This window comes from Cynocephalus volans, chromosome 8, assembly GCF_027409185.1.
Source record: "Cynocephalus volans isolate mCynVol1 chromosome 8, mCynVol1.pri, whole genome shotgun sequence".
NCBI lineage: Eukaryota > Metazoa > Chordata > Mammalia > Dermoptera > Cynocephalidae > Cynocephalus > Cynocephalus volans.
The window spans coordinates 50,663,711-50,687,398 of NC_084467.1; the positions used below are offsets into that span (position 1 = coordinate 50,663,711).

The 23,688-nt window shown below is 39.9% G+C and overlaps 1 protein-coding gene across 15 annotated transcripts in view; it reads left to right on the top strand.

The window, feature by feature from the left end:
• The window catches only part of FGGY (FGGY carbohydrate kinase domain containing), a 433,428-nt gene that overhangs the window by 359,064 nt on the left and 50,676 nt on the right, over positions 1 to 23,688 (top strand). For 2 of the 15 annotated variants that reach the window (XM_063105674.1, XM_063105678.1), the window contains one exon: positions 714 to 783. The exons of 9 other annotated variants lie outside the window; for them this stretch is intronic. In XM_063105674.1, the coding sequence (XP_062961744.1) occupies positions 714 to 731 (18 nt within the window). In that variant the 3' untranslated portion in view covers positions 732 to 783. Of the gene's footprint in view, positions 1 to 713; positions 784 to 3,909; positions 3,968 to 8,593; positions 8,669 to 19,052; positions 19,239 to 23,688 lie in introns of those variants that run through there. 4 more of the 15 variants (XM_063105675.1, XM_063105672.1, XM_063105680.1 and 1 more) reach the window with 4 other exon arrangements.

Sequence of the window (23,688 nt, forward strand, 5' to 3'; positions counted from 1 at the left end):
TTCTTATCTTAAAGGGCAGTTTTTTCCCAAAACTATTTATACAAAACAAGCTTTAATTCCAACAGTGCTATTTATCTTGAACCGTCACCCCTATCCTCTTCAAAAAAAAGCAGAGGAAGAAACATCTGAAGCAAAAATCCGCTAAAGGAGGCAGTGACAAGAGTTCAAAATGAATTCAGCAGTCATCCTAGGGGAGTACCAGTGTGCAGAAAATAAGCCGTTGCAATCAACCAATTAATCAAAACCCTTTCTTCCTCCCACTGTGAGCATTGCCACCCTGCAAACCACTGACTCCATGCACTCCCACCATCAGCTTTCCCTGTCACGTTCCAGACAGACTCCTGTATCTTCCAGACCAGTGTGTGTAAGTGGCCAGTGGAAAGCCGTGATTACTCACCCTTTCTGTAATGTGTGCCCACAAGATAAACTACCCATGCCGACCACAGTGGTCAGTCCTTGCAAACATCCATACTGCTGAGCTGAAGCCTCTCCTGTTCGTTTTCATGTAATTTACTTCGTTTAGAGCCTGTTACGTTCATCACCTATTATGTGCTTTAGGGCCTGCGAGTTTTGTACACAATATGTCTCCAATTCAGTTTTATTTTGTGAGAGTCAACGTTCTGAGATTTTTAGTTCTATTTGGTTTTCTATCACCATAAATACCAGTTTTGCAATTGGCAGAGTAAAACTGATTATCATGTCTTCAATTTCAGGAGGTTTGGAAAGACTGAAATATAATGGATATTCAAAAGTATGAAACCATCCCATTTCTTGGTGCATTCAACTTACTCTGCTTTTTTTTCTTTTTCTGGAATATAACCAATAATTCATGTTCATGAGGAAAAAAACAAGAAAATTCAATCAAGATGAAAGAAAAATATAAAACACTGATCGTATTATCCTAGAATAACTTATTTTAGGTTATTTATTTATGAGCTATTTAATATTCTGGTTTCTATTCTTTTAGTCTTTTTGTGAATATTTTTAAATCATTTTATTCCTTTTTTAAATTACAAAAATGTGTTCATACAATGCATGTTTTGTAGCCTTTTTCCCCCACCCAAAAATGTATAGTAAAGCTCTTTATTTATCATTTTTGTAGACTGCATAATTTTCTACCCAATGGAATATATACCATGACTTATTTCACCAATCCCTCAGTCTTTAGGTTTTCTCCATTGTTTTAAAGAACACATAACTAACATCTCTGTAGCTAAATTTTTGCACACAACCTAAATCATTTCCATAAAATAAGTTATGGAAGTATATAATTGGTTGCTCATAAACTTTGCCCAACTTTTAGGATTTTCATACAGAGTAATAATTTATACTCCAACCAGTAATGTATGAAAATTTAGGGTTCACATTTCTTGTGTACAAGGAATCTCTTGCTGTGGATTTTAGTTCCATCTAGTTTTCATCCCCAGGCCTCTTATAATCCTATTCATTTCACATATGGTCCTGATATTATCGACTTCTTTTAGTAGCCTTTTGCCCTTTGCTGCTTAAGCATGTGTTTCTGGAGATATGAGATTCTGGTTTCTAATTAAATAGATTCAGATTACTGATTGAATTTTCTGAGTATCCTGGCCCATATGTCAATGTCCCACAGAAAGTCAACAGAAAACTTTGGAATGGTAATTAATAGTTTAAAGAAGAATTAAATTAAGAATGTGATGTTGGCTCTAACATGTATTATACTTATTGCTACATCCAGTTAACAATACATTCTTATCTTTTTAGAGTTCTTCTCCCTCCAAAACCAAATTAAAAACATTCAGGTTCTGATTAATTATAAATCTGCTGGTTCCACTCCAGACTGCAGAATTGTACCATGGATGTAAAAGTCAAAACATTAGCTCAAAATTAGAATTTGTTTTTTAGGAAATTATTTCAATATAAGATACGTGACATTTGACTCTCTCATTCCTTCCAGGATGATCCAGGAACAGGGCCTGTTGCTTTCCATCCATCATCATCCACAAAATCTCTGAAGCACCCTAATGGGTGTTAATAATGCCCCTTGCGCAAACTGGAGGCACAGAGAAACTGTATACCACTGCTTGATACAAAGTCTGTGCTTTTTTTATTCCATCAAACCATGTCCTAGTAAATACATACCCATTGCTAGGAAGGACATAGACACCAATATGGCAGCTCAGCCACCCTTCACAAGGTGGTATGGTTTATAGAAAATGTCAGCATCACACATTTTTCGTCACTGCTTGGTTGAGTGTCAAACATAGAAACAAAAATAAGAGCGCCCTCTTTGGTTTGGAAATTTTCTAATTCATTTGCCTGGAGATTTCATATCATGCTCACAGTATTATTTTGCTTAATTTATTTGCTTTTAATTATAATATACCTTTTACTTTTTATAGATATAAAAAAGGTAGATATTAAAAAGAACTTTCGGTAGATATAAAAAAGCACTTTAACTAATTAAGAACTTTAATTAAAAGACACTTTTATATTATTGTTATTACCACAAATAGTTAAGCTAACAAAATATATTTTTCCCAATTATTTCCCTTATCCTTGCAATTTTTATCCAGAAACTTATGAATTCGACATTTATAAAAGCAAACAATGGCCAAACATCTACTAAGTTCTTAGAAACTTAGAAGGATTATAGAACCATATTTCTAAAATAAAGTTTACCTAACTCTTTGACTTGATTATATTCAAGATAACATTTTATACAAATCTAAAAAAAAAAAAGGTAAGATCATCCTGTATAAAGAAATTCTTAATCCTTCACTCTAATTATCATTTATGCCTTTACTTTTTATTATAAATTTCCTTGTTGGAATAAACTGGAAATAGGTTGAGTTTTTTTTTTTTTTTAATTCTTTACATTAGGATAATTCGTGAATAGCAATGAGATCCATGCTGTATAAAGCTTAATATTCAATGCAGTAAATTAAGGTGTGGAATCAATCAAATAAGAAATCAGGGAAGACAAGGCCTTTAGTTAAATCAGGAATATTCTGTGATTGGGAAAATAGCCCTGCAGAATGACTACACATGCACACCCCTTCACACATGAGCATACACGTATATACCACATACTACTGGAAAAAGTTTGATTAAAGCATGGAAGGCACAAAGTCTTACTGAAGTCTATGGAAGAGTTTTGGTTACAGCATTTAGGCAGATGTTCAGGAAGTGAACAAACAAACAAAAAAACCCAAATCATTATTAAAACATTTGCTTAATGAAGGTGTTTGATACTCTGCAGTGAAGAGAAGAAAGTACCATGGGTTCAGAAACTTGAGTCCACGTATTTAAGCATAATGCATTTGAAAGAAACTTGGACATTATAAAAATTTTGTACCATGTTAAAAGTTGTGTATAAGGAAATTTCCTGTACTATTATCATAATAATTTTACAAATGAGGAAGTAGGGTTAGAGAGGTTAAGTGACTTACCAAAGCAAATGGCTGGAAAGTGATGGAACTAGGATTCCAAAACTAAGGATTGTTCAACTCGGCTGCAAATAGAAATGGACTGTATGTGGCCAAGTGTGGCTACCATGATTTAAAAAACTTATCAGAAATAGACAACAAGAATTTGGGTGTATATTAAAGTGTCCCTATGTTAGTCAATGTCCCACAGGTCAACAGAGGGCATCCTCAAATTAGGATAATTTTAGAGAATTTAAAAGAGGGACTCTTTACTAAATGTAGGCAGGGCATAGAGAAATCACAAGGGAGAATGTGGCACCCGGGGGTTTGTAATAGCTGGGCTTGAAGAGGCGAGAGGACAGTGCACTTACTGGCAGCCCAGAGCAGAGGGCTGTGTGGAGACTGCCAGTGACCCTGCAAGGAAAGAGCTGCATTATTATCTCCACTCTCTCTCTTCTCTCTCATCTCTGCTGGCATCTCCATTGGCTGGACTCAAAGTCAGACAGCAAGGAGCTCAGGATGTGGTCTGTACCAGGAAACATCTCTAAGCTCAGAGAAGGGTAAGAAGGGGTCTTCAGGAGTCCATGGGGATGTGCAATATAGCCAGGGAGGCTGGGCCACTCAGATCAGAGGCCAGTCTGGAAACAGTTTGTTCAGATTTGGGATGAGATAAGGCACTTGCATCAGAATGTAAATCAGTTATGTCACCAGGTGTACTGTTTAGTTCAGCTGACGTTTTATTCATAGCAAGATGTTCTCAATGAAGGAATCAGTGTGTTGGTTTACATTCTGGGGTTAGCTCCTTATGTCATTACAACGGGCCCTTTGAGTAGCACTGTAGTGGGCTCCTAGCTCTGCAGATAATGACATGCTGGCTGGAAGTCCCCCAAAAGGACTCCCTTATCCCTGCCTTCATTTTCCCACATCATTTTCTGCTAAAGAGAAGAAAGGTAATATTTTTCTGTACCTGTTCTGAGCTGGGCACTGTGCTAAGGTACTTTAGGTGACATTTAATTTTTGCAAGTTAGGTTATTCACCTCATATATACAGATAGGAACAGGCTTAGAATGTTTAAGTAATTTGCCTGTGGTCCAACAGCTAGCCAGTGGCAGAGCTAGCTGTCAAATCTAGACTTGACTCCAAAGTCCGTGCTCTTCATTGTGTCCAGGCTGCCCTAGGACTGTACTTAAAATTAACACCCAGGGGAAAAAAAGCAGTGTTGTAGGAGACTTGCCTTGTTGGTGACCCATGACTGTGTTCTATGTTGTTGGTAAGAACCAAGCCATGATTCCTGGTAATAGACACACCCCAGATCCCCAAAATCAGATAGCACAGTTATGGGTCCCATGTTACTCCACTTTATAAGAACTTTCCTGGCCCAGCCAGCCAGATCCAAGGTGAAGTCAGTTTGTTTCTAAGTGGCTCTTGTCTGTTTCCATCTCGTTTGAAACCTGGGAGGTCGGGAAGAAAATGGAGAGAAAGAATTCATGAGAGGGATGCATTTCCTTAGAAACGTTATTAATTGGCTGGGCAAAACAAGAGAAGGAAATAAAATAGCTGCTCCTTACGAAGTAAAGGCATCTTCTTTCCTTATCTCATTAAAAATTAAAAGCACTCTCAGTTTGAGTAGGGCAAATTAGTAATTAAGTGCTATATAATCAACTTGTGTAAATGTAATACTGAAGGGGAGGCCGAATTAATCACTCCGCTGGCTTGCTCTTGCCCCCATTAATGCACCTTCTTACTCAGGTCCTTCCTGTGATGCCAGGATGCGTTTTCCGCTCTCCCCCACTGCTGGAGATAGGGTGGCTGCGATAGCTGGGCTGACCGATGACAGCGGACCAGATCTGGAAAAGGCATGCGTGTGGGCCTCGATTCAATGCAGGCAATGTGGATTCATGTTTCATTCTTTAAGCCAAGGTTCATCAAGAGGATCCTGCATGTGACAGGAACAGTCCTAGATGATAGCAGGACAGAGAGGATATTAGACACAGTCTCAGAGCCCAAGGAATTCCCAGTCATGTTGCGGGAATCGGGGGGACAGATACAGTTATGAAAATGTCAGTGCTAAAGTGTAGTGGCAAAGACCATTTGTTTGGGTTCAAATCTTGGCTCTGCCACTTACCTTGGGTGAGTTACTTAATTTCTCTGTGCCTCAGAGCCCTCATCTGTAAAACATAAGATTTTAAATATGTCTCATAACTCATGTTGTAAGGAGTAAACATGTTAGTACATATAAAGCAAAATGGTTTTATTTAATGTTGGCTATTCTTTATTTAAATTACAATTACTATACAATGGGATAGCAGAGCATAAAAGGAGGACTGCCTTCCACTATCTTGAGGGCTAGGAAAGTCCTCCAGAGCAGGCAACATTTGAACTGGGCCTTGGGAGATTAGCTAGTGATGGTCCTGGATCAGGGGGCTGTGGGACCTCAGGCCTATGTTCTTAATCTTTGCAGTGGAGTGCCTTGTCTGCAAGCAGAGAGAGGAACATGGGGCTGAGCCCTGTGCAAATCTCCATTTCAGCTCAACACAGAGAATATAAGTAATAACTGCTAGAACATCAATCTTGTATTTTGGCAACTGCCTGCCAAGTATGCGGGGTGGGGTGGAGAGAGTAAGTGAGCTGAGTCCATCATGGGCAGGATAAGAGGAAATCAGATGGGGCAGAAAAGAGTAAGTAGTCCTCTCAGTTGTCTTGCTACACCCCAGGGTAGTGGCATCTCCTTGGCTCGCTAGCTCTGTGAATGAACCTGACTGGGCAAGTTACCTACTTTCTCTGAGCCTCAGTTCCATATTGACCAACCCCACTGAATTGCTGCAAATATTCTACGAAAGCACATTTTAGCACAATTCCTGTTACACAGAAAAGTACTATTATTATTCACTTTGTTAATTTAATCCTCATAACAACCCTCTGAAGTAGGTGGTATCATGATCCCACAGGAAACTGAGGTACCAAGACACTGATAAGCTTGTATAAGGTCACGTGGATGGTTAGTGGCAGAATAAGGGTTTAAAGTCAGGTGGTCTGGCTCCAGACCCACCCACTGTATGCCTTCCCTCCCCCCAGCCCGGTATTTTAGAGGGCACCTAGCACTAGATTTACATGTCTCATGCTAGGAATAGGGCAGATGCCACCTGAAGATGTCCAGGCCCCTCACTCAGTAGTGAGGAGAGGAAATTCTCTCTTCCTTCTTGAGGAACGTTAGGGCTGAGCCTACAGTTGTGGCAGCCCTTTAACAGGTGGACAGGTGGAGCGGGCCAGAGTGACTCACCAGGAATCACTAACCCTCAGAGGCAGTGGGAATGCAGCTGCTTATGCCGATCTTGGCAGTTTGGCTTAGTGAACAAAACAGTTTGTTTGTTTGTTTGTCATTCATACTCTGCTTCCATAAGCAGGATTTAAGGAAACTTATAATAAATGACTAAGCAGGCTACCGGAATAAAACTTACAAGTCAGAAACTATATAGAAAGAAGAAAATATACCAACCACTTATGCTAGGGAATCCTCAAATTCAAACACCTTCAGGTGCCAGGCAGGTAATATAAACATGGGAAGATAACAGCAAAGGACAAGATGATAATTCTGTACCAGGTTGGAGAAAAGTACTATTATTATTAAAGTACTGCCTAAGGACATTGAAACTCAGATTGTATTAACACTGGATGGGTGAATACCAAACCAAACATCTGTGAGGCAGATGTAACCTATGTGTCTCTGACCTGGACTAAGGGGAGTACTTTGACTGAGGCAAAACTGGAAAATATGTCAAGTCACATGGTGTTCACAGAGTCTAGGAAGTATACCAGTTCTTCAAAAGAGACCACGTTTTTCCTGGTACCAAGTTCTAAAATTTTCATTTCTCAAAAAACTAACCTGAAATCCTTCCATGGAACTTTTATAGAAGAATCAGAAGAATTCCTTATATACCACCTTGTTAAGAGCCTAGAGCACGACATTGAAACTTGACTCCAGGTCAAGGATAGCCCGGGTACATAACTTTCTGGAGATGGCAGCTTGATCCAGGGGTAGAACTGAGAATACTCAGTTTGGTAGATGGATAGCATGTCCCTTTGCCTCACTTCCTTGAATATTCCTTCCCTCGGCCAGGTTTGCAAATAAAGCTGCGTCACTGACCTAGGAGTGTGTTAGAGGACCTCAGTACTAAAGCTTTTACAAGCCTGGCATTAAAGAAGTGCTAAAACGAAGCGCCCATCAATCGAGAAGGGCAGCAGATGTTGAATCATATCAAATATCAGTAAACAACAAGCCCACAGAGGCCACTGAACTTGGCATCGTCTTAGCAAAAATACCCTGTTGCCTTCAAAAGAGAACGTTGTGGACTTTTAAAAACTGCATTAAGTGATGTATTTTTTTTTTTCTATTTGGACAATTGCTACTCCATGAAATGTTTTCACTGAAAGATAGGCTGCTATACTCTGATTTTTTTTTTAACTCTACTTTTTCAAGGGAAAATTTAATGCTAACAGTGTTCTAGGCTCTCAGCCCTAGAAATATAGATATTCAAAATATTCTCCTAGTAATTACAAGGAGTTTTATGTTCAGACTATCTAGTACCCTCTCTTTTACTGTTAGCAGTGTGATTCATGTTATAAGCAAGAAGTAGGGGTGTAGTGGAGTGTAGACTAATATTACACAAATCGGGGTTCAAATCCTGAGTTCCAATTCTCTAGCTGTACCAATCCCCTTTCTAAGCCTGTTTCCTCTTTTGTAAAAATAAGACTATTAAGAGTGCATACCCCATACAATTGTTGTGAATTCAATCAGATAATATGTATAAAGTATTTAGCACAGCTACTGGTATGAATAACCTCCCAGTGAAAGGATACAAAATGATAATAATATTTATGATGATAACTATCATTGTTATTAACCAACTATAAATCACACACTGTATTATTGCTTTACATGTGTATTGAAGGATGGCTGGGCTGACCCTTTGCCTGTTCACTGTCCGAGAGCTTACTCAGCCCTTCCTCTGCTCTGCAGTGTATTGCATTTCCCAGGCTCTCTTGCTCCTAGCCTCTGGGAAGATGTAGCCAGAGGGAGATACTGGTACAAGAGCGATGTGCAGCAGGAGACGTCAGATCATTTCTCCTTTTCACTACAGCAGCAGCTGCATCTTCCGTGTGGTTCCAGCCCCGCCTCTCCCTTTCAGGGCCTGGTTCTGACCACTCAGCCCTTCTGTGGCTTTGGTTCCAGCCTGACCTCCCCAGCTCCCGGCTCTGGTCACACTACCACCTCCCACCGTCCCTTGACTACTAAGAGGGGTAGCACCTTTCTGCTGTTGCTGATCCCTGGGTAGCTTCATCATCACCTGTTTGGCTCCTAGGTTTGTCATATTAAGTTATTTCTGTTGAAAGACCTAAAGTTGTTTCAATTGTCCTGACGGGTTACTGACTGATATAGTTGCTTTAAATATTAAAAGAGAAGTCAGTCCTTACAATAAGTTCACTTTCCTTTCTCTCTTCCTATTTGAATTAGTTCGGCCAACTGGAGAAGGGTGGCTGGTTATCGTGGAGAGCAGTTCACTTGATTGACTAAAGCTCAAAAGACAAGAAATTGACTTAGGTGTCTTTAGTGAATACTGCTTTGCACTAACTCTGAATGAGGCATTGAGGCCAGCAGCCTCGGGTAGCTTACCACCTCTCTGAGGAGGTAAGACTTGGGCCAGCTCAATTAAAAGTCATAGCCAGGCACAGTACAAGGGAGGATCTAGTCAAAAGGAGTAGAAAGTCCTTTTTCTTGAGCCGGAGCTCTGGACCTTTCACTATTCTAGCTGAGTCACAGGAGTAGGTATGTGATTATTCTCATCTCCAGATGAAGAAACAGAGGCTCAGAAAGGGCAAGTGATTTGTCCAAAGTCACACCACTGTTAAGTAGGTCTACATGTCTCATAATCTGTTTATTAGAGACATGTACCTGTTCCTCAAGAGTTTTCTAAGCATTTTTTCCTGTTTCAGAGCAGAGAGTAAGAAAGCTGCATATTAATTCATATTAATTCATATTGCTCTGGCCTTGTAGAAATTTCCTGAAACAATATTCAATCTTTTTCACCTAATTCTCAGAATAGGCTAATGTAGAAAGTTTATCATTTTTATTTTTACAAATGAGAAACAGATACAGAAAATTAAAAGAACTTACCCAAGTTTACACTGAGTGTTTATATTCAAACTGGAATTTGAATGCAGATTTTTCAGTCCCCAAGCACATATTCTTTCTACTAATGAAATCCAAGAGGTGGAGTATGTAGTATAGGGCTAAGTGGTTTTAGAAACTGAAAAAAAAAAAAAAGGAAAAGTGATTCCCCATCTTCAAGGGGCTGACAGTTGGATTAGAGAAATACAAGCAAAGTGACCTGAAATCAAAGAGTGCCACTACTCAGTCTCCTCTCTGGTAATGCTGCAAGCAGGAAAGAGAAGCGTGGCTTTGTGTAAGAAGTGGGGCTCGAAATGGACTTGAGGGGAAATGTGAACTTAGGACAGGCAGGGAAGCAGCAGGAAAGAGGGCTTTTTAGACAGAGCTGCTGGTGAGAGCAGTGGAACAGACGCAGACAGAAAGGAGATCAGCTTAACTCCTGTGAAGGATCCCAGTTTAGGAGAAGCAAAAGAGAAAGCTGGACACATAAGGACCACACTGACTGGGGGTGGGGGTTATTAACTACAAACAAATCAGTCAGAAATGTGATCAGGAGTCTTGGAGCATACTTTGCCCAGCATCCCTTTATCATTTAACTGTCTATTTTTTTATTATTATTTTTTTTTTGGTCTTAATGTTGTAGGCTGATAGCCTTATTTTTTTAAAAAATCAACAACATTAAATGCTCCTTCCATGGTAATACTTCTTTATGCTTAAAAAAAATAGCTTGTAAATTAATTCAGCCTGTGAGTAGTAACAAAAGTTTGTTACTTAATCTCTAACAGTTTTGAAGAGTTTCTGAAATAGAAGGGAACACTTTTTAAATGCCCCTAGAAAGCTATCCTGTTTCACTAGAGTGCATTTTCATGTAGGGTGTTATGAAATATCACAATTGAGAATTTTGGGATGGAGAAGGCACCTTCTGAGACACTGAGAGGTGGGAAGCAAGCAACCCATCTTGCACCAGCTTATACTTTAGCCATCTCCCCTCCACCTCCCTGTCAGCTGACAGCTCAGCCTGGGGGGCCTGTGCTTTGGATGGAGTTGATGGAAGTGAAATTCCTACCAAGTTGGCTGTGTCAGTTTCAGCTGTCAGCATCTCCGATGAAGAAGGATCTTGATAAACCAGACGGGTTTGGATAATTGAATTGCAGCAGTTGTCTACATCCCAGTAAGCTGACTAACCACTACAGATGCCAGAGGAGAAATTTATAGACAATCCTAAAATGGAGATTCAAGCAAGTGCTTCAACTACTAAGAACCAGCAGGCTTTAGTAAGTTTCCGGCACATTGTAGTGTGGTGGAGAGCTAGGACCCCTATCCTCAAGGGGCTCTTAAAAATGATAGCACCAGCCACTATTTAAGCACTTTTTGATGAACTCCCTTAATCCTTACAGCAATCCCATGTGGTCCTGTTATTGGTTGCACTTTGCAGACAGGAGGCTGAATTACAAAGAGGATAAGTACTTTCCCAAGGTCACATAGCTAGTAAGAAAGGATGCTCAGAGATGAACCCAGACATTTCGACTCTATAGTCTGCTCACTGTGAAGTACTGAAACTCATCTCTGTTAGTTGCTTTGGGAAACTCCTTGGTGAGGCCCACCTCTCCTCTGCCCTTCCCCTGTGTTCATCTCCAACACGGCTCTTAGATGATTCAGCATTTGCTTACCCCACTCACGTGCAAGTTTCCAGGTAGGGTTCCAAGTCTTACTCATCCTTAGCCAGTAGTAGGTGCCAACAAATGTGTGTTGTACCCAGCTGGAGGTGAAATTTTACAGGTATTTTGTAATCTCCCTGGAGGTGACTAAGAAGGCAGCCCCTTGGGGCTAGTTACACAGAAAGCCAGCCACTTAAAGCAACAGTGCTGCTGTGGATAGATTTGGATTCAAACTCCTTAATGGGTAAAATCTGATCTGTGTCTGTGGAAATAACTTTCCCTGTTCACACTAGCACTGGCTCTAAACTGAATCCTTAAGATTCTCACTTGCTGGAAGTGTTCAAAGGTAAGCTCCCCCATCTGTTTTTTTTTCCCCCCACCCCAAGCCCACCTTTTACTGGGTTGTCTTCTTTTTTTTTTTTTTTTTGTCTTTTTCCGTGACCGGCACTCAGTGCACCGGCCATTCCCATATAGGATCCGAACCCACGGCGGGAGCGTCGCCGCGCTCCCAGCGCTGCACTCTCCCGAGTGCGCCACGGGCTCGGCCCTACTGGGTTGTCTTCTTATTAAGTTTTAAGAGACTATAATATTTTTAAACATCTTTGGTTTGTGGCTTTTTTTTTTCCCCTTTGGTAGCGTCAGGATTGTCCTTTGGGTGATGGGATCATGTTCAGATAATGTCAGCATATTAAGTGGCCTCAGAGGTCATTTCTAGTATTTCCTAAAATGGTGTTCCATGGGGGAATGTTTTAGGAGATATCAAATGGCTACCTTCGTCAAAGAAATTTGGAAAACTCTGCTTACTATATTTCTCATATTGGGAGGTCATAATATATGTCAGTATATTAAAGGCTCTGAGACATTCTGCAATAACCTGTTAGTTCCTTAACCTAACATCTCCTGTAGATCACATCAGCAATTAGTTGATATTAACATAATTGTAAAGCAGAATTTTTCTAAGCTGTTTTCCATGGATCTAGTTAATAGATGAACAGTGAAAAAGGAGGCCAGGGAGTTTAAAGTATTAGTTCAAGCTGGTAAGAAAGCTAGTGCAAAGAACATAGTTTTCTTTGTTTTGGTAGTTTTGTCTTTATTTATTTTTATTGTTAAGTATCACAAATACAGAAAGCTACATAAAGAAATGTACAGGATAATGAACCAGTAGAAGAATAAGTCAAGCTAGTTAACATACTCATCAATTTAAACACTTAAGATTTTTTGTGGTGAGAACATTAGAAATTTACCCTCTTAGCAATTCTGAAATGTACAATGGTTTATTATTAACTATATTCACTGCGCTGTAATAGAACTTAAAAAAAATTCTTCCTGTCTCACTGAGACTTTGTACCCTTTGACTGTCATCTCCCTATTCCCCTAACAGCCCCAGCCTCCACCCTTCTATTCTCTGCTCCAATTAGTTCAATTCCACATATAAATGAGAACATGTGGTATTTGTCCTTCTGTACATGGATTATTTCACTTAGCACAATGTTCTTCGATTTCATGCATGTTGTCACAAATGACAGAAGTTCCTTTTCTAAGACTGAATAGTATTCCATTGTGTATATATATCACATTTTCTTTATCCATTCATCTTTTGATGGACACAGGTTGATTCCATTTCTTGGCTATTGTGAATAATGCTGCAATAAACATGGTAGTGCAGCCATCTCTTTGAAATACTGATTTTAAGTCTTTTGGGTAAGTACCCAGAAGTGGAATTGCTGGATCATGTGGTAATTCTACTTTTAGTTTTTTTGAACCTCCATACAGTCTTCCTTAATGGCTATACTAATTTATATTGCCACCAGCAGTATATAAGGGTTCCCATTTCTCCACAAGTTCTCCCATCTTTAGAGTCTGTTCAGTTACTAAGTAACTCAATGTGAGTTCTGGGGCAAGTGTTCTACCTCTTTGAGCCTCAGTTTCCTCATCTTTAAACTGAAAGGATCAGGTTTGGGTTTTCAAAAATTGTAAAGCAGTGGAACCTTTGGGAGGCTAATATGTAAAAGAGACAGAAGATGAACTGTGTCTCTTGCTCACCCATCACCTCCCTCTCTTTCCCTTGGAGGTCTCTGTAACATGAGCACTGGATTAGATTGTTTCAAAGGAAATCATCCAAAATATTTTAAAATAACAAAAAATGATAATTAATACAACAGCAAAAAACTTTAAATAAAGTAGTCTAGTCATGTAGAAAGATAGGTGGAAGGGCTCTCGCTATGGGATCTCTTCCCACATGACTATTAGATGCTGTGTGTTCCTGGCAGGGTGGGTGTCAGCTTGGCCTGATAACATACAGTGGGTTGGGGAAGCTGAAGCCTCTGGGCCTCATCCTCCTTGGCTCAAAACAGACTGCGTGTCATGGCACTGGTGAATTAGAAATTCTATCCAGCGACTCTTGGAGATTGATTTTCCGTCTGGGGAGCTGACCTCTTGCTTCACTAGCAGAGGGGATCAGGCTGTTCTGGGAGGAGTCAGTGAGCTGGCCTTCTGAAAGGCCTTCCTTTTCTTTTCCGTTCTTTCTTTTTTTTTTTTAACTGTATGTTTCAAAGGGAATTTCTGATTACTGTGGGGGCTTAACACCACCAGTTTGAATCCTTCTTGGCCCTTAGAGCTTTGAAATATGCATACCAACCCCACCCCCACATCAGTCCTTTGTGCTAGAAGATTACTGAAGATTTAATTCCATTTATGTCCCTGGATTTGTAAAAAGTCCTTTTGGATTCAGGGATGAATGCCTCATTTCTTTTATTTTTGTCATTTTCACAGACTCCTTATGGAAATGTCTCAAGAGTAAGAATTTTGCTTATTTCGGTATCTCTAGTGCCTAACATACAGCCTGACGTAGAGTAGCTGCTTGGTAAATATTGGTTCATTCATTCAACACATACCCACTAGCTACAATGATAAGCAAAATAACCGTGATCCCACCTATCACACCTACAGTTGAGTAGAAGAGTTGGAACCAGCCCAAATGCACATCATCAGATGAGTGGATACGGAAAATGTGGTACATCTACACAATGGAATACTACTCAGCTATAAAAACGAATGAAATACTGCCATTTGCAACAACATGGATGGACCTTGAGAGAATTATATTAAGTGAAACAAGTCAGGCACAGAAAGAGAAATACCACATGTTCTCACTTATTGGAGGGAGCTAAACATTAATATATAAATTCACACACACACATACACACACACACACACAAATCGGGGGGGGGAGGGAAGAAGATATAACAACCACAATTATTTGAAGTTGATACAACAAACAAACAGAAAGGACATTGTTGGGGGGGAGGGGGGGAGGGAGAAGGGAGGGAGGTTTTGGTGATGGGGAGCATTAATCAGCTACAATGTATATCGACAAAATAAAATTAAAAAAAAAAAATGTTAACAAAAAAAAAAAAAGAAAAGAAAATAAATGCAAATAAATACGTGCTATATTTTGGTTTATGTACATAAAGGAAAAGACCGGGTTCAATGGAAGAACAAACTAGAATGATTGATGGATGAATAATAGTAAATGACCTTAACTCTCAACCCTAAATTTCTGTCTTATCTCATCTCCTAGTAAATAATAATCATTGCTGTTATTTCATTTATCACAACTGCTGCCATTCAGTGAGTACCCACTACATTCTAAGCTCTGTGCTAGCATCTTCGTATTTATTATATTAAATTCTCAAGACGACCCTGCCAGTTAAGCCTCCTAGCTCTTATTCCAGATGAATAAATAAGGCCCAGAGAAGATAATTAATTTGTTCATAATCAGAGTGCTAATAAGTGTCAAAAATGAAATTTGAACCAAAGTTGGTCTGGTAGAGCCTCTGCAAGTTAAAGAGCTATTTAGACAGTAAGGCTATTTCTGCAACTGGCCTTATCTGCAGAAGAACATCTAGATATGTATAGATATAGATATAGATGTGGATATGGATATAGATATAGAGATGGATATAGATATAGATATTCTGAGCAAAAGGAAAAGAAATTCTCATGAACTCCTCAGATTTCACCAGGGGTCTAATGGGATCCCAGTTTCAGAAACACTGCATCATATCATGTGGCAAAAGGTCCAATATGTTAAGTGAGAGGCCAAAAAAAGAAAAAAAATACTTTGCTGGAAAGTGGGTGGGAAGAGGAGAAAGATAGTATCCTTAAGTTGGCCATCTTATCGGCGTAGCAATAATAAACCATCACCATGGCAACTGGAAGTCTAATTAATGGCAGATGTTGAGTCACATTAAAAGCCACACCAACTGAATGCCAAGCTGGTGCTGTAAACCTCTCCCTTCTACCACAGCTGGGAGAATCATGATGGGGTCATGTTAGAGAGACCCTTTGCTCGAGGGTGTGACAAACTGGACTTGGCATTAGAAGGCTTGAATCTGAGCCCCAGCTCTGCCATTTCTGAGCTCTGTTGCCAAGCAAGTCAGTTCATCAGAAGTGGGAGGTAGTTATCATTAATTTTATCGTTATTATTGTTATTATTACTCATAGTAGTAGCTTTCTGAGATTGAATTTCAAGATTTATAAAATGGATAAGTAATATTTGTGTAAGCATTATCAGGAAGTTTAAATAGAATGAAGGATCTAGAAATGCTTAGTAAATTATCGAGTAACTCACAAATATAAAATTATTAACAACAAAAGACAGCCTGATATGGTAGAAAGAGCTTGCACTGGAATCAGACAGACATGGCTGTTCACTGACTGCTTCATCTGAACCAGCTGTTTAAACACTCAATAAAATTTCTTCATGTAACTCTTTAAAATGCTCTACCCATCTTCCAAAACTCGGGTTTTACTTAATCTTTCTACACTTCAGTTTCCCCTTCTGTAAAATGGAGCTGACACCAGCACCCCTCTCATAAGGTTTTTGGAGGGCTTAAACAAGTTCATAGAGGAAGAGCATTTAGAACAGTGCCTGGCACAGGCAGTGTGCCCTAAGTATTAACGGTGGTGATGGTGGTGGTGGTGGTAGAGAAGTAAAAGGAGGAAGAGCAATCAAAACGGTATATGTGCATGGAACTATGAAAGCTCCATGTGGTATGAATGAGGACTTTCCTAATCATTGTCAAATGCTTTTGTTCATTTTCTGATATGTCAGGTTATTCATATGTCTCTCAGTTTTCTCAGCGGTCCCATTGTCCATGTTGCCTTCTTTGAAGCCCAGTATGCATGCCTCCCTTGGTCACTGGCTATATCGTTTTAAGTGGGAAAGGAGAAACAGGACAAAGGATTGGTAGAAACCATGAGAAAAATTTGTTCAGGGACCATGTTCTCTACAGGACAGGATTTCACAAAGAGTGGTCTTTGGTGTATTAAAAGGTATTCTTGGAAAGAATTAGTTTGGAAATGCTATGTTCAAGTTAACTACATATCTTTTTAGCAAGACTTCTATTAAGTCTTCAATATGTAAACATGCATTGTGACTCTCTCCAGCTGGGAAGGCATATCGACTATACTGTCTCCCAAATTTATTTGAACAAAGAATTAGTTTTTCATGAGCATCTTACTTTGCTTAAGTTGTGAGGACGAAATGTTGGAAATGCTGCCAAGAACATCAGGCTTTAAGAGCAGTACCAGAAAACAGGTTTGAAAACTCCTGCTAATCCTCCCATCAATTCATGTGTCCATTTAACAAGTTAAAAGTGCCAGTTCTGTATTCAGCAGTGACTATGTGCTGAATGGTGGAAAAACAATGACAAATAAGATGACACATTCCCTGCCCTCTCGGAGCTCTTTTGGGCCTACCGGGGAGAGGAACAAGTTGCCCAGAAATTTCAATACTGTGACAAGTGAAAAGATGGAGAGCACAGGGTGCCATGGTACCAGGGGTTGGGGCTTCTTACCCAACCTGGAGAGTCAAGAAAAGTTTCCCAGAAGAAATATCTTCTAAGCTGAGATGCAGAGGGAGAGTTCCAGCTGTGTGACACATCGGAGTTTACAACGCACTTGCCCGTGCACGGTCATATCGCATCATCATAGCAACTTTCCCAGGTAGGTGCCATGAGAGGTAGTAAAAGTTATTCAGTGGTCACCACCACTTAATGAGTTCCTACTACATACAGAGCAGGCACTGTGCTAGGCATTTTACAAATTTATTGCACTTAATCTTCACGTCAATGAGTTGTATTCTGAGTTTCCAGACGAGAAAATGAAGTTCAGGTTATTTACGTGGCTCTCCCAAAGCCGTGTAATTTTTGATCAGCACGGGAGTTTTTTGACCTGCTCCGTTTCCGACCTGGGCCGGTTCACCCCTCCTTAGGCAACCTGGTGGTCCCCCGCTCCCGCGAGGTCACCATATTGATGCCGAACTTAGTGCGGACACCCGATCGGCATAGCGCACTACAGCCCAGAACTCCTGGGCTCAAGCGATCCTCCAGCCTCAGCCTCCCGAGTAGCTGGGACTACAGGCGCGCGCCACCGCGCCCGGCTAGCCGTGTAATTTTTGTACAAAGTCAGGACTTAAGCTCAGATCTGCCTGACTCCAGAGCCCATTACACCATTGACAACCAGTGCAGAGCCTGGATGGTAGCTGGTCCATGACAAAGTAAGTAGAATGTCATCAATTCTTCTTTAAGCTAATATTTTTATTCTTAAATGATTTATGTTGCCATTAGAAGTTTCCTTCCCAATTGTTTGTAGAAAAGTCTGTGTGTGTATTTTTTTTTTTTTTAACATTACCTTGTAAGAGAATACTTTTCTATTTTGAGTTCTTACTTGGCAAAATAAAAACTTCTAACCCTATGTCAGTCTCCAAAGTCATTTTGGAAGAGTTACCATCCACGAACTCTAAAATCTTGGAAGTACTGTGTATGCAACTTAACAGAACATACCTGTTCTAAAGAGGAGAGGTATATGAACCAGCACATTGCTTTGAAGTCTGTTGGTTCAGACTTGGATCAGTTACTAAACTCCATGGGCTCCAGCAGCCTTTAAATGGAGATCAAGTAAAATAATATGGCATCTCCCAAAATGCACACACGCACACCCCACTAATGGCACTCAGGATGATTTCAGCTCATCTGTGGACACTCTTTTTCCAATAGGTAAGTATTTATTTTAGTGTTTGTTAGAAAAAATATAACTAACATTAAACGGGTTTTCATGGGCATTTTTGCTTAGAAAAAGACAATTTAAAAAAAGAAGGTTCCTGTTCAGAATTTAGAAAAATATTTTGTGACTAATACATTCTACAGGTAGTACGTGGATATGGAAATAATTGTGAAGATGGTACATGAATTGCTAAAAGTTGTGAAATAATGAGATAATATGTATGAGAGTGCCCCCTTGCATAGATGGCCCCAGTAAATGCTTCCTTCCTTCCTGATTCACGTGGTGAGCAAGTGCCAGAGCCCGGGACTAACCCTCCCAGCCTCAGAGTCCCAGTGCAGTGCTCCTTCCAGGTACCCTTCCCTTGCTTGTTTCCTGTCCACCTGCTTCACACCCATCCTTTCTCCCTCCATCTACCCCTCAGGAAAAGGGCAGGGAGTGCAAGTACTTCAGAAATGATTAGTGGCTCACAAAAACTTTTGCTAAGTGTCAGTAACAAACAATGTGTACCTGAGAGAGTGGACAGTATTAGCATTTGAAAAAACAGGAATCAGAATCTGAGAACTGGAAGGGCACTGAGAGGTCATCCCACCCGGTCTCTCCTTTTACAGATGAGGAAGCTGAGATCCAGAGAGGAAGTACTTTGTTCATGGCTGGGGAGCTCCTCGCTGGCCAGACCAGGATGAGAATTTGTGTCAAACACGCAGATATAAAATTTTGCATGCTAAAAAAATAAAAAACTCTTGTTTCCTCCAGACTTCCTGCTTTCCAGAAAAGAAGCAAAGAAGTACTCAAGAGGACTTTTACTTCCAAAAATATAAAAATGTTTAAGGTCACACTATGCTGTGTCCCAGGCAAGAGAACATTGTACTGACCACTGGAAGAGGTGTTCCTTGTATTCTTTTGTTTATTTGTTTTAATTGTGGTAAAGTACACATAACATGAAATTTCCCATCTTAACCATTTTTAAATGTACAGTTTGGTGGTATTAAGTGTGTTCACGTTGCGCAACCGTCACAACCATCCATCTCCAGAACTGTTTTCATCTTGCAAAACAGAAATGCAGTACCCATTAAACAACTTCCCATTGCCCCTTCCCCAGCCCCTGGCTCTGTGAATTTGACTACCCTAGGTACTGCAGTTAGGTGGAATCATACAGTATTTGTCTTTTTTGTGACTGCTTTATTTCCCTTAGCATAATGTCCTCAAGGTTCATCCATGTTGTAGCATGTGTCTGCATTTCCTTTCTCCCTGGTTGTATTCTTAAAGCAACGTAGCCTGTTCTCTGTGGTCCACTGATTATAACCATCGTCACTGTGAAGACTTTGGCATGCTTCACGTTTTAGTGACTTCTTTCCAGTGAGGAAAATAAAAAAAAAAATTTTTAAAGCCCAGTTATGGATGATAGCTGTAACTGGAAGCAGTTTCTGAGAACTCAGACCCTCTTCTTCTGGTCTTTTGGAAGTAGGTGGCACTGAGGTAAGTAGAATTGCATGCTGTGCCCAACTCCATCTGCAAATTCCTTTATGCTCCTGCCCCAAGTTTTCAGTCAGCCACAAAGAAGCAGTGAGGATTGGAGTTTTAAAAAGTGGATTTTCAAAGACAGAGAGAGAAAAAACAGATACAGAGTCAAAGAAAAAATACACACTGATACCAAGAGAGATACAGAGAAAAACCAAGAATCACAGACACAGAGAAAGTTCAGAGAAAGACTAAATGAGTGTGCTAGGGCTGCCATAATAAAGTACCACAAATTGGATGTCTTCAACAACAGAAATTTATTTTCTCACAGTTGTGGAGGCCAGAAGTCTAAGATTAAAAAAAAAAAAGTGGATTTTCAAGTAAGACGGACTTGGATTCCAGTCCTACCTTTGTAACTTACTAAATATGTGTGTGATCTTGGATAATATGATTAACCTCTCTGAGCCTCAGTTCTATCATCTGTAAGTGGACAGAATATTATCTATATCAAAAAAGCTCTTTTTTTCTTCTGGGTGATGAGATATTTTCTATACTTCCCTGGATTTAAACATCGTTTCTTAAGTTAAAAAATAATCATTACCACCTATTCCACTGGATTGTTCAGAAATATAATGTAATGTTGTATGACATGTTGGCAATTCTGAGATATCTCGTTCCAGCCTGAGGATTATTAGGGAACCTCATGACATTTGAAAGGAGAGAAAGTTAATTTATCGAGCAGGCTTGGCATTTCAACTATATTATTTTTTCATCATAAACACTGAGTAGAACTTTATTATTGCATTTGGCTCTTTGAATCGTCATCTCCCTGGCTACTCAGAACCGTCCCTGCCCACCAATTTCCACCGTTTGACCAGTGCCTAGCATTATGCCCAGAAAACCATAGATGCCCCTTGCCCCCCAAAAGTGTTTCTTTCATGCATTGGTAATCAATCAACATCTGCCTGCATTTATCTGGCCACAAATACAGTCACCCATATCCTGAGATACTGCCATTCTCCTTGAAACTACCCATGGCCTCATGGTAAAAGGTTCCATCCCTTCGACCTCTCAACTGTGGCAAAGAAGGAAGCCTGTGTGTAGGGATCGATTTCAGCTCCTCTCTGAAGTTGGGCATCTCTTTGCTGACCAATTGGGAATTTTTCTCCCTGCTTCTGACCCTCCCCTCTCCTTTCTTTTGATAAACAGGACAGCTGTCCCCAAAGGGATGAATCCATTACCTTTCTCCAGAGTTGAGTTCATTTTCCATTGCATGTTTCTGTTTAAAGAGAAAGCCTTTTAAAAGGGCTGAGCATACACTGAATATGTGTGCTTAATTTTTAATGTGTGTGCTCACAGTCAAGAGAGCAGAGAATTGTACATGTATGTTTTATGTGGCACTGATTCCTAAGTATACTTTTAGCAGCCAGGTATTATTTAATACATCCCCATTAAGCAAGCTGCCAGCTCTAAATGTTTAAATATATTTAATAAGATTATAGCTTTTGGTTGAATATCAAATTAACATAGCTACATTTTTACTCTGATGGCTAGTTCTTTTGTGCTATCAAGCCAGTCTTTATTGTAAAACAATTTATACCACAAACATTTAGCATCATGTGGGTTTCAGCTGAGCCCCTAAATGTAAATGTTTTAGAAGGAAAGTACAACACAGAGATTTTCTGGTTGAAAAATGAGATGTCTCTTCTTCTTGGGATGAGCCCTTGAATTAAAAAGGAAATTAGTAATTGTCTTAGAGATACTAAATTGTTTGTAGCTTCTGTAATAAATGGTGTTTGCCTTTTGCGCTCTTATTGCCTTTAGTGCTTTGTACTAAACGTACTGTTGTTTTTCTTTTTTTTCTTTGGACCTTTCAGGCTTCTGTTAGTTTTGCAATAGTGACACCTAGAGGCTCTAGGGAACATTGCATGGCCTGCTGAAGTGGTTTCTGTGTCTTTTTCAAAAGCGATCCACCTACTCTTTTGAGATGGACTCACAAAGTCTTTGTGGGTCATTGGGGCTGCAGGAGAGACAAGTTAAGTGGCAGCCTGGGTGAGATAGATGGCCTGTTCTGTCCACCAGGCTTCTGATCTAGAGACAAACAAAAGGGAGGTTACTAAAAAGTATTTTTTTTATTTATTTTTATTAAAAACTAGCCAAACTTGGAGTTACATACACTGTTCTAGCAGATTTAAGTTATTAATAAAACATCATTGCATTTATTTAACGTGCTGACCTCTTGTTCTTATTTGCAGCAGTTTACTTACTGTTCTTGCTGTTGTAACAGCATTTCCTGTAGTGATCACAGAGAAATGATTATATGCACGTGATGCTTCCACTTGCTGTCGTGTAGAGTTTTTTGCTTCTCATATCTCTGTTTGTTCTCTTTTCTTTATTTAGTGTTCTCTGTCCATATTCGTCCTTACAAAGTTGTACTTTGGACTTTTAGCCTATTTGTTCTCTCGACCAATGTGTCATTATCGTGCCTTTCAGTTTCTCAGAGTTCTTATATGATTCTCCATGTTTATAGTTCTTAAAATTTTTAAATCTTTGATTAAAACCATCATAAGTTTGTCTATTACAAATACATTAAAATTCTTTATATAAACACTGATAAACAATTTTTATTAAACTGTTTTCATGCTACACTAAATTCAAAATAGGAAGCACATATTTAACTTGGCAGAAATTCTAAGGTTCATTTTTTTAAAAAGTAAAAATGGTGCATGTAATTCTTAAGGACAGGTGTTACCTATGTGTCATGTCCTTCTGTAGATGATGATGACAACAGACAACATTTATTGATGCATTTTATGTGACAAGCACTGTTCTAATCACTCCACATGAATTAACTCATTGAACCCTCACAATGCCACGGGATAGGAATTATTATTATCCGCATTTTACACATACTCCCAGAATGCTTATGCATCCCAGAAGGGAAACATCATCAAGCCAGTGCATGAGCTTGTCAAAGGTGGTATGCGGTGAGTTAATGTTATTAGTCCTTTCTTGAGCTCTTTGGGAGTCAGGGTCCTCTCAGCTGGCTCTTCCTTTGGAGCTTGTGCATCTCCTTTATCCTCTGATACCTTTCTCCTTCTCCTAAGTGTCGCTAGCCACATCTGTTGAAATAGCAACACCTACCCTCACAGAGCTTAAGTTCCAGTGGGAAGCTTTCAAGAAACAAGAGATCACAACGAATGATATTGATTTCAGGTGGCAAGAGTGTTGTGAAAGAAAGTAAAGGGAGGTCAGGGAACAGAGATGGACTGGGCAGACTAGGTGTGAAGGGCTGGCCGTGTGGGCGGCAGGAGAGACCCTCCTGAGGAAGGGATGTTTGAGATGAGCCCGCAGTGGCAGAGAGGACAGCCACTGCAAAGGCCCTGAGGTGGGAATGAATTGAATGTGTCTGAAGAAAAGCAAAAAAAGCCCAGGGAGGCTTGAGTGTGTTGAGGAATTCTGTTTTGTGGGTCTCCTCTCTTTCTTGCCCTTCTCAGCTCCCTGGCACTCTGTTTTCTGTCTCAGACCCTGGTTTCACTGAATTCAAAGAAATGGTTTGGAATGGCAATGTCCTTAGGTGTCATCTACTGGGAAGTGTTGGGGTGGGGGGAGACATAGGCAAGAAAATTGGCCCGAGAATGGCTATACTCTGTGTATCTTCTTCACACAGCAATACTCTCACACGTTTCTGCCTGTAAAGTCAGATGAAGGTGAGCATAAGGCAGAGGTGAAGTCCCAGCACAGTTATTCATTCTCATTGCCCACAGCACAGAACAGACCTTGGAGATAGTACTTCCCACAGGTACGGTGACTTTTCTCTAGTGTCTGCCTCTCCACTAGACTAGAAGCTGACTGAGAACAGAGCTTATGTCATGATTATTCTTCAGTCATTTTTCTTTCTTTCATTCATTTATTCAGCACATGTTCTTGG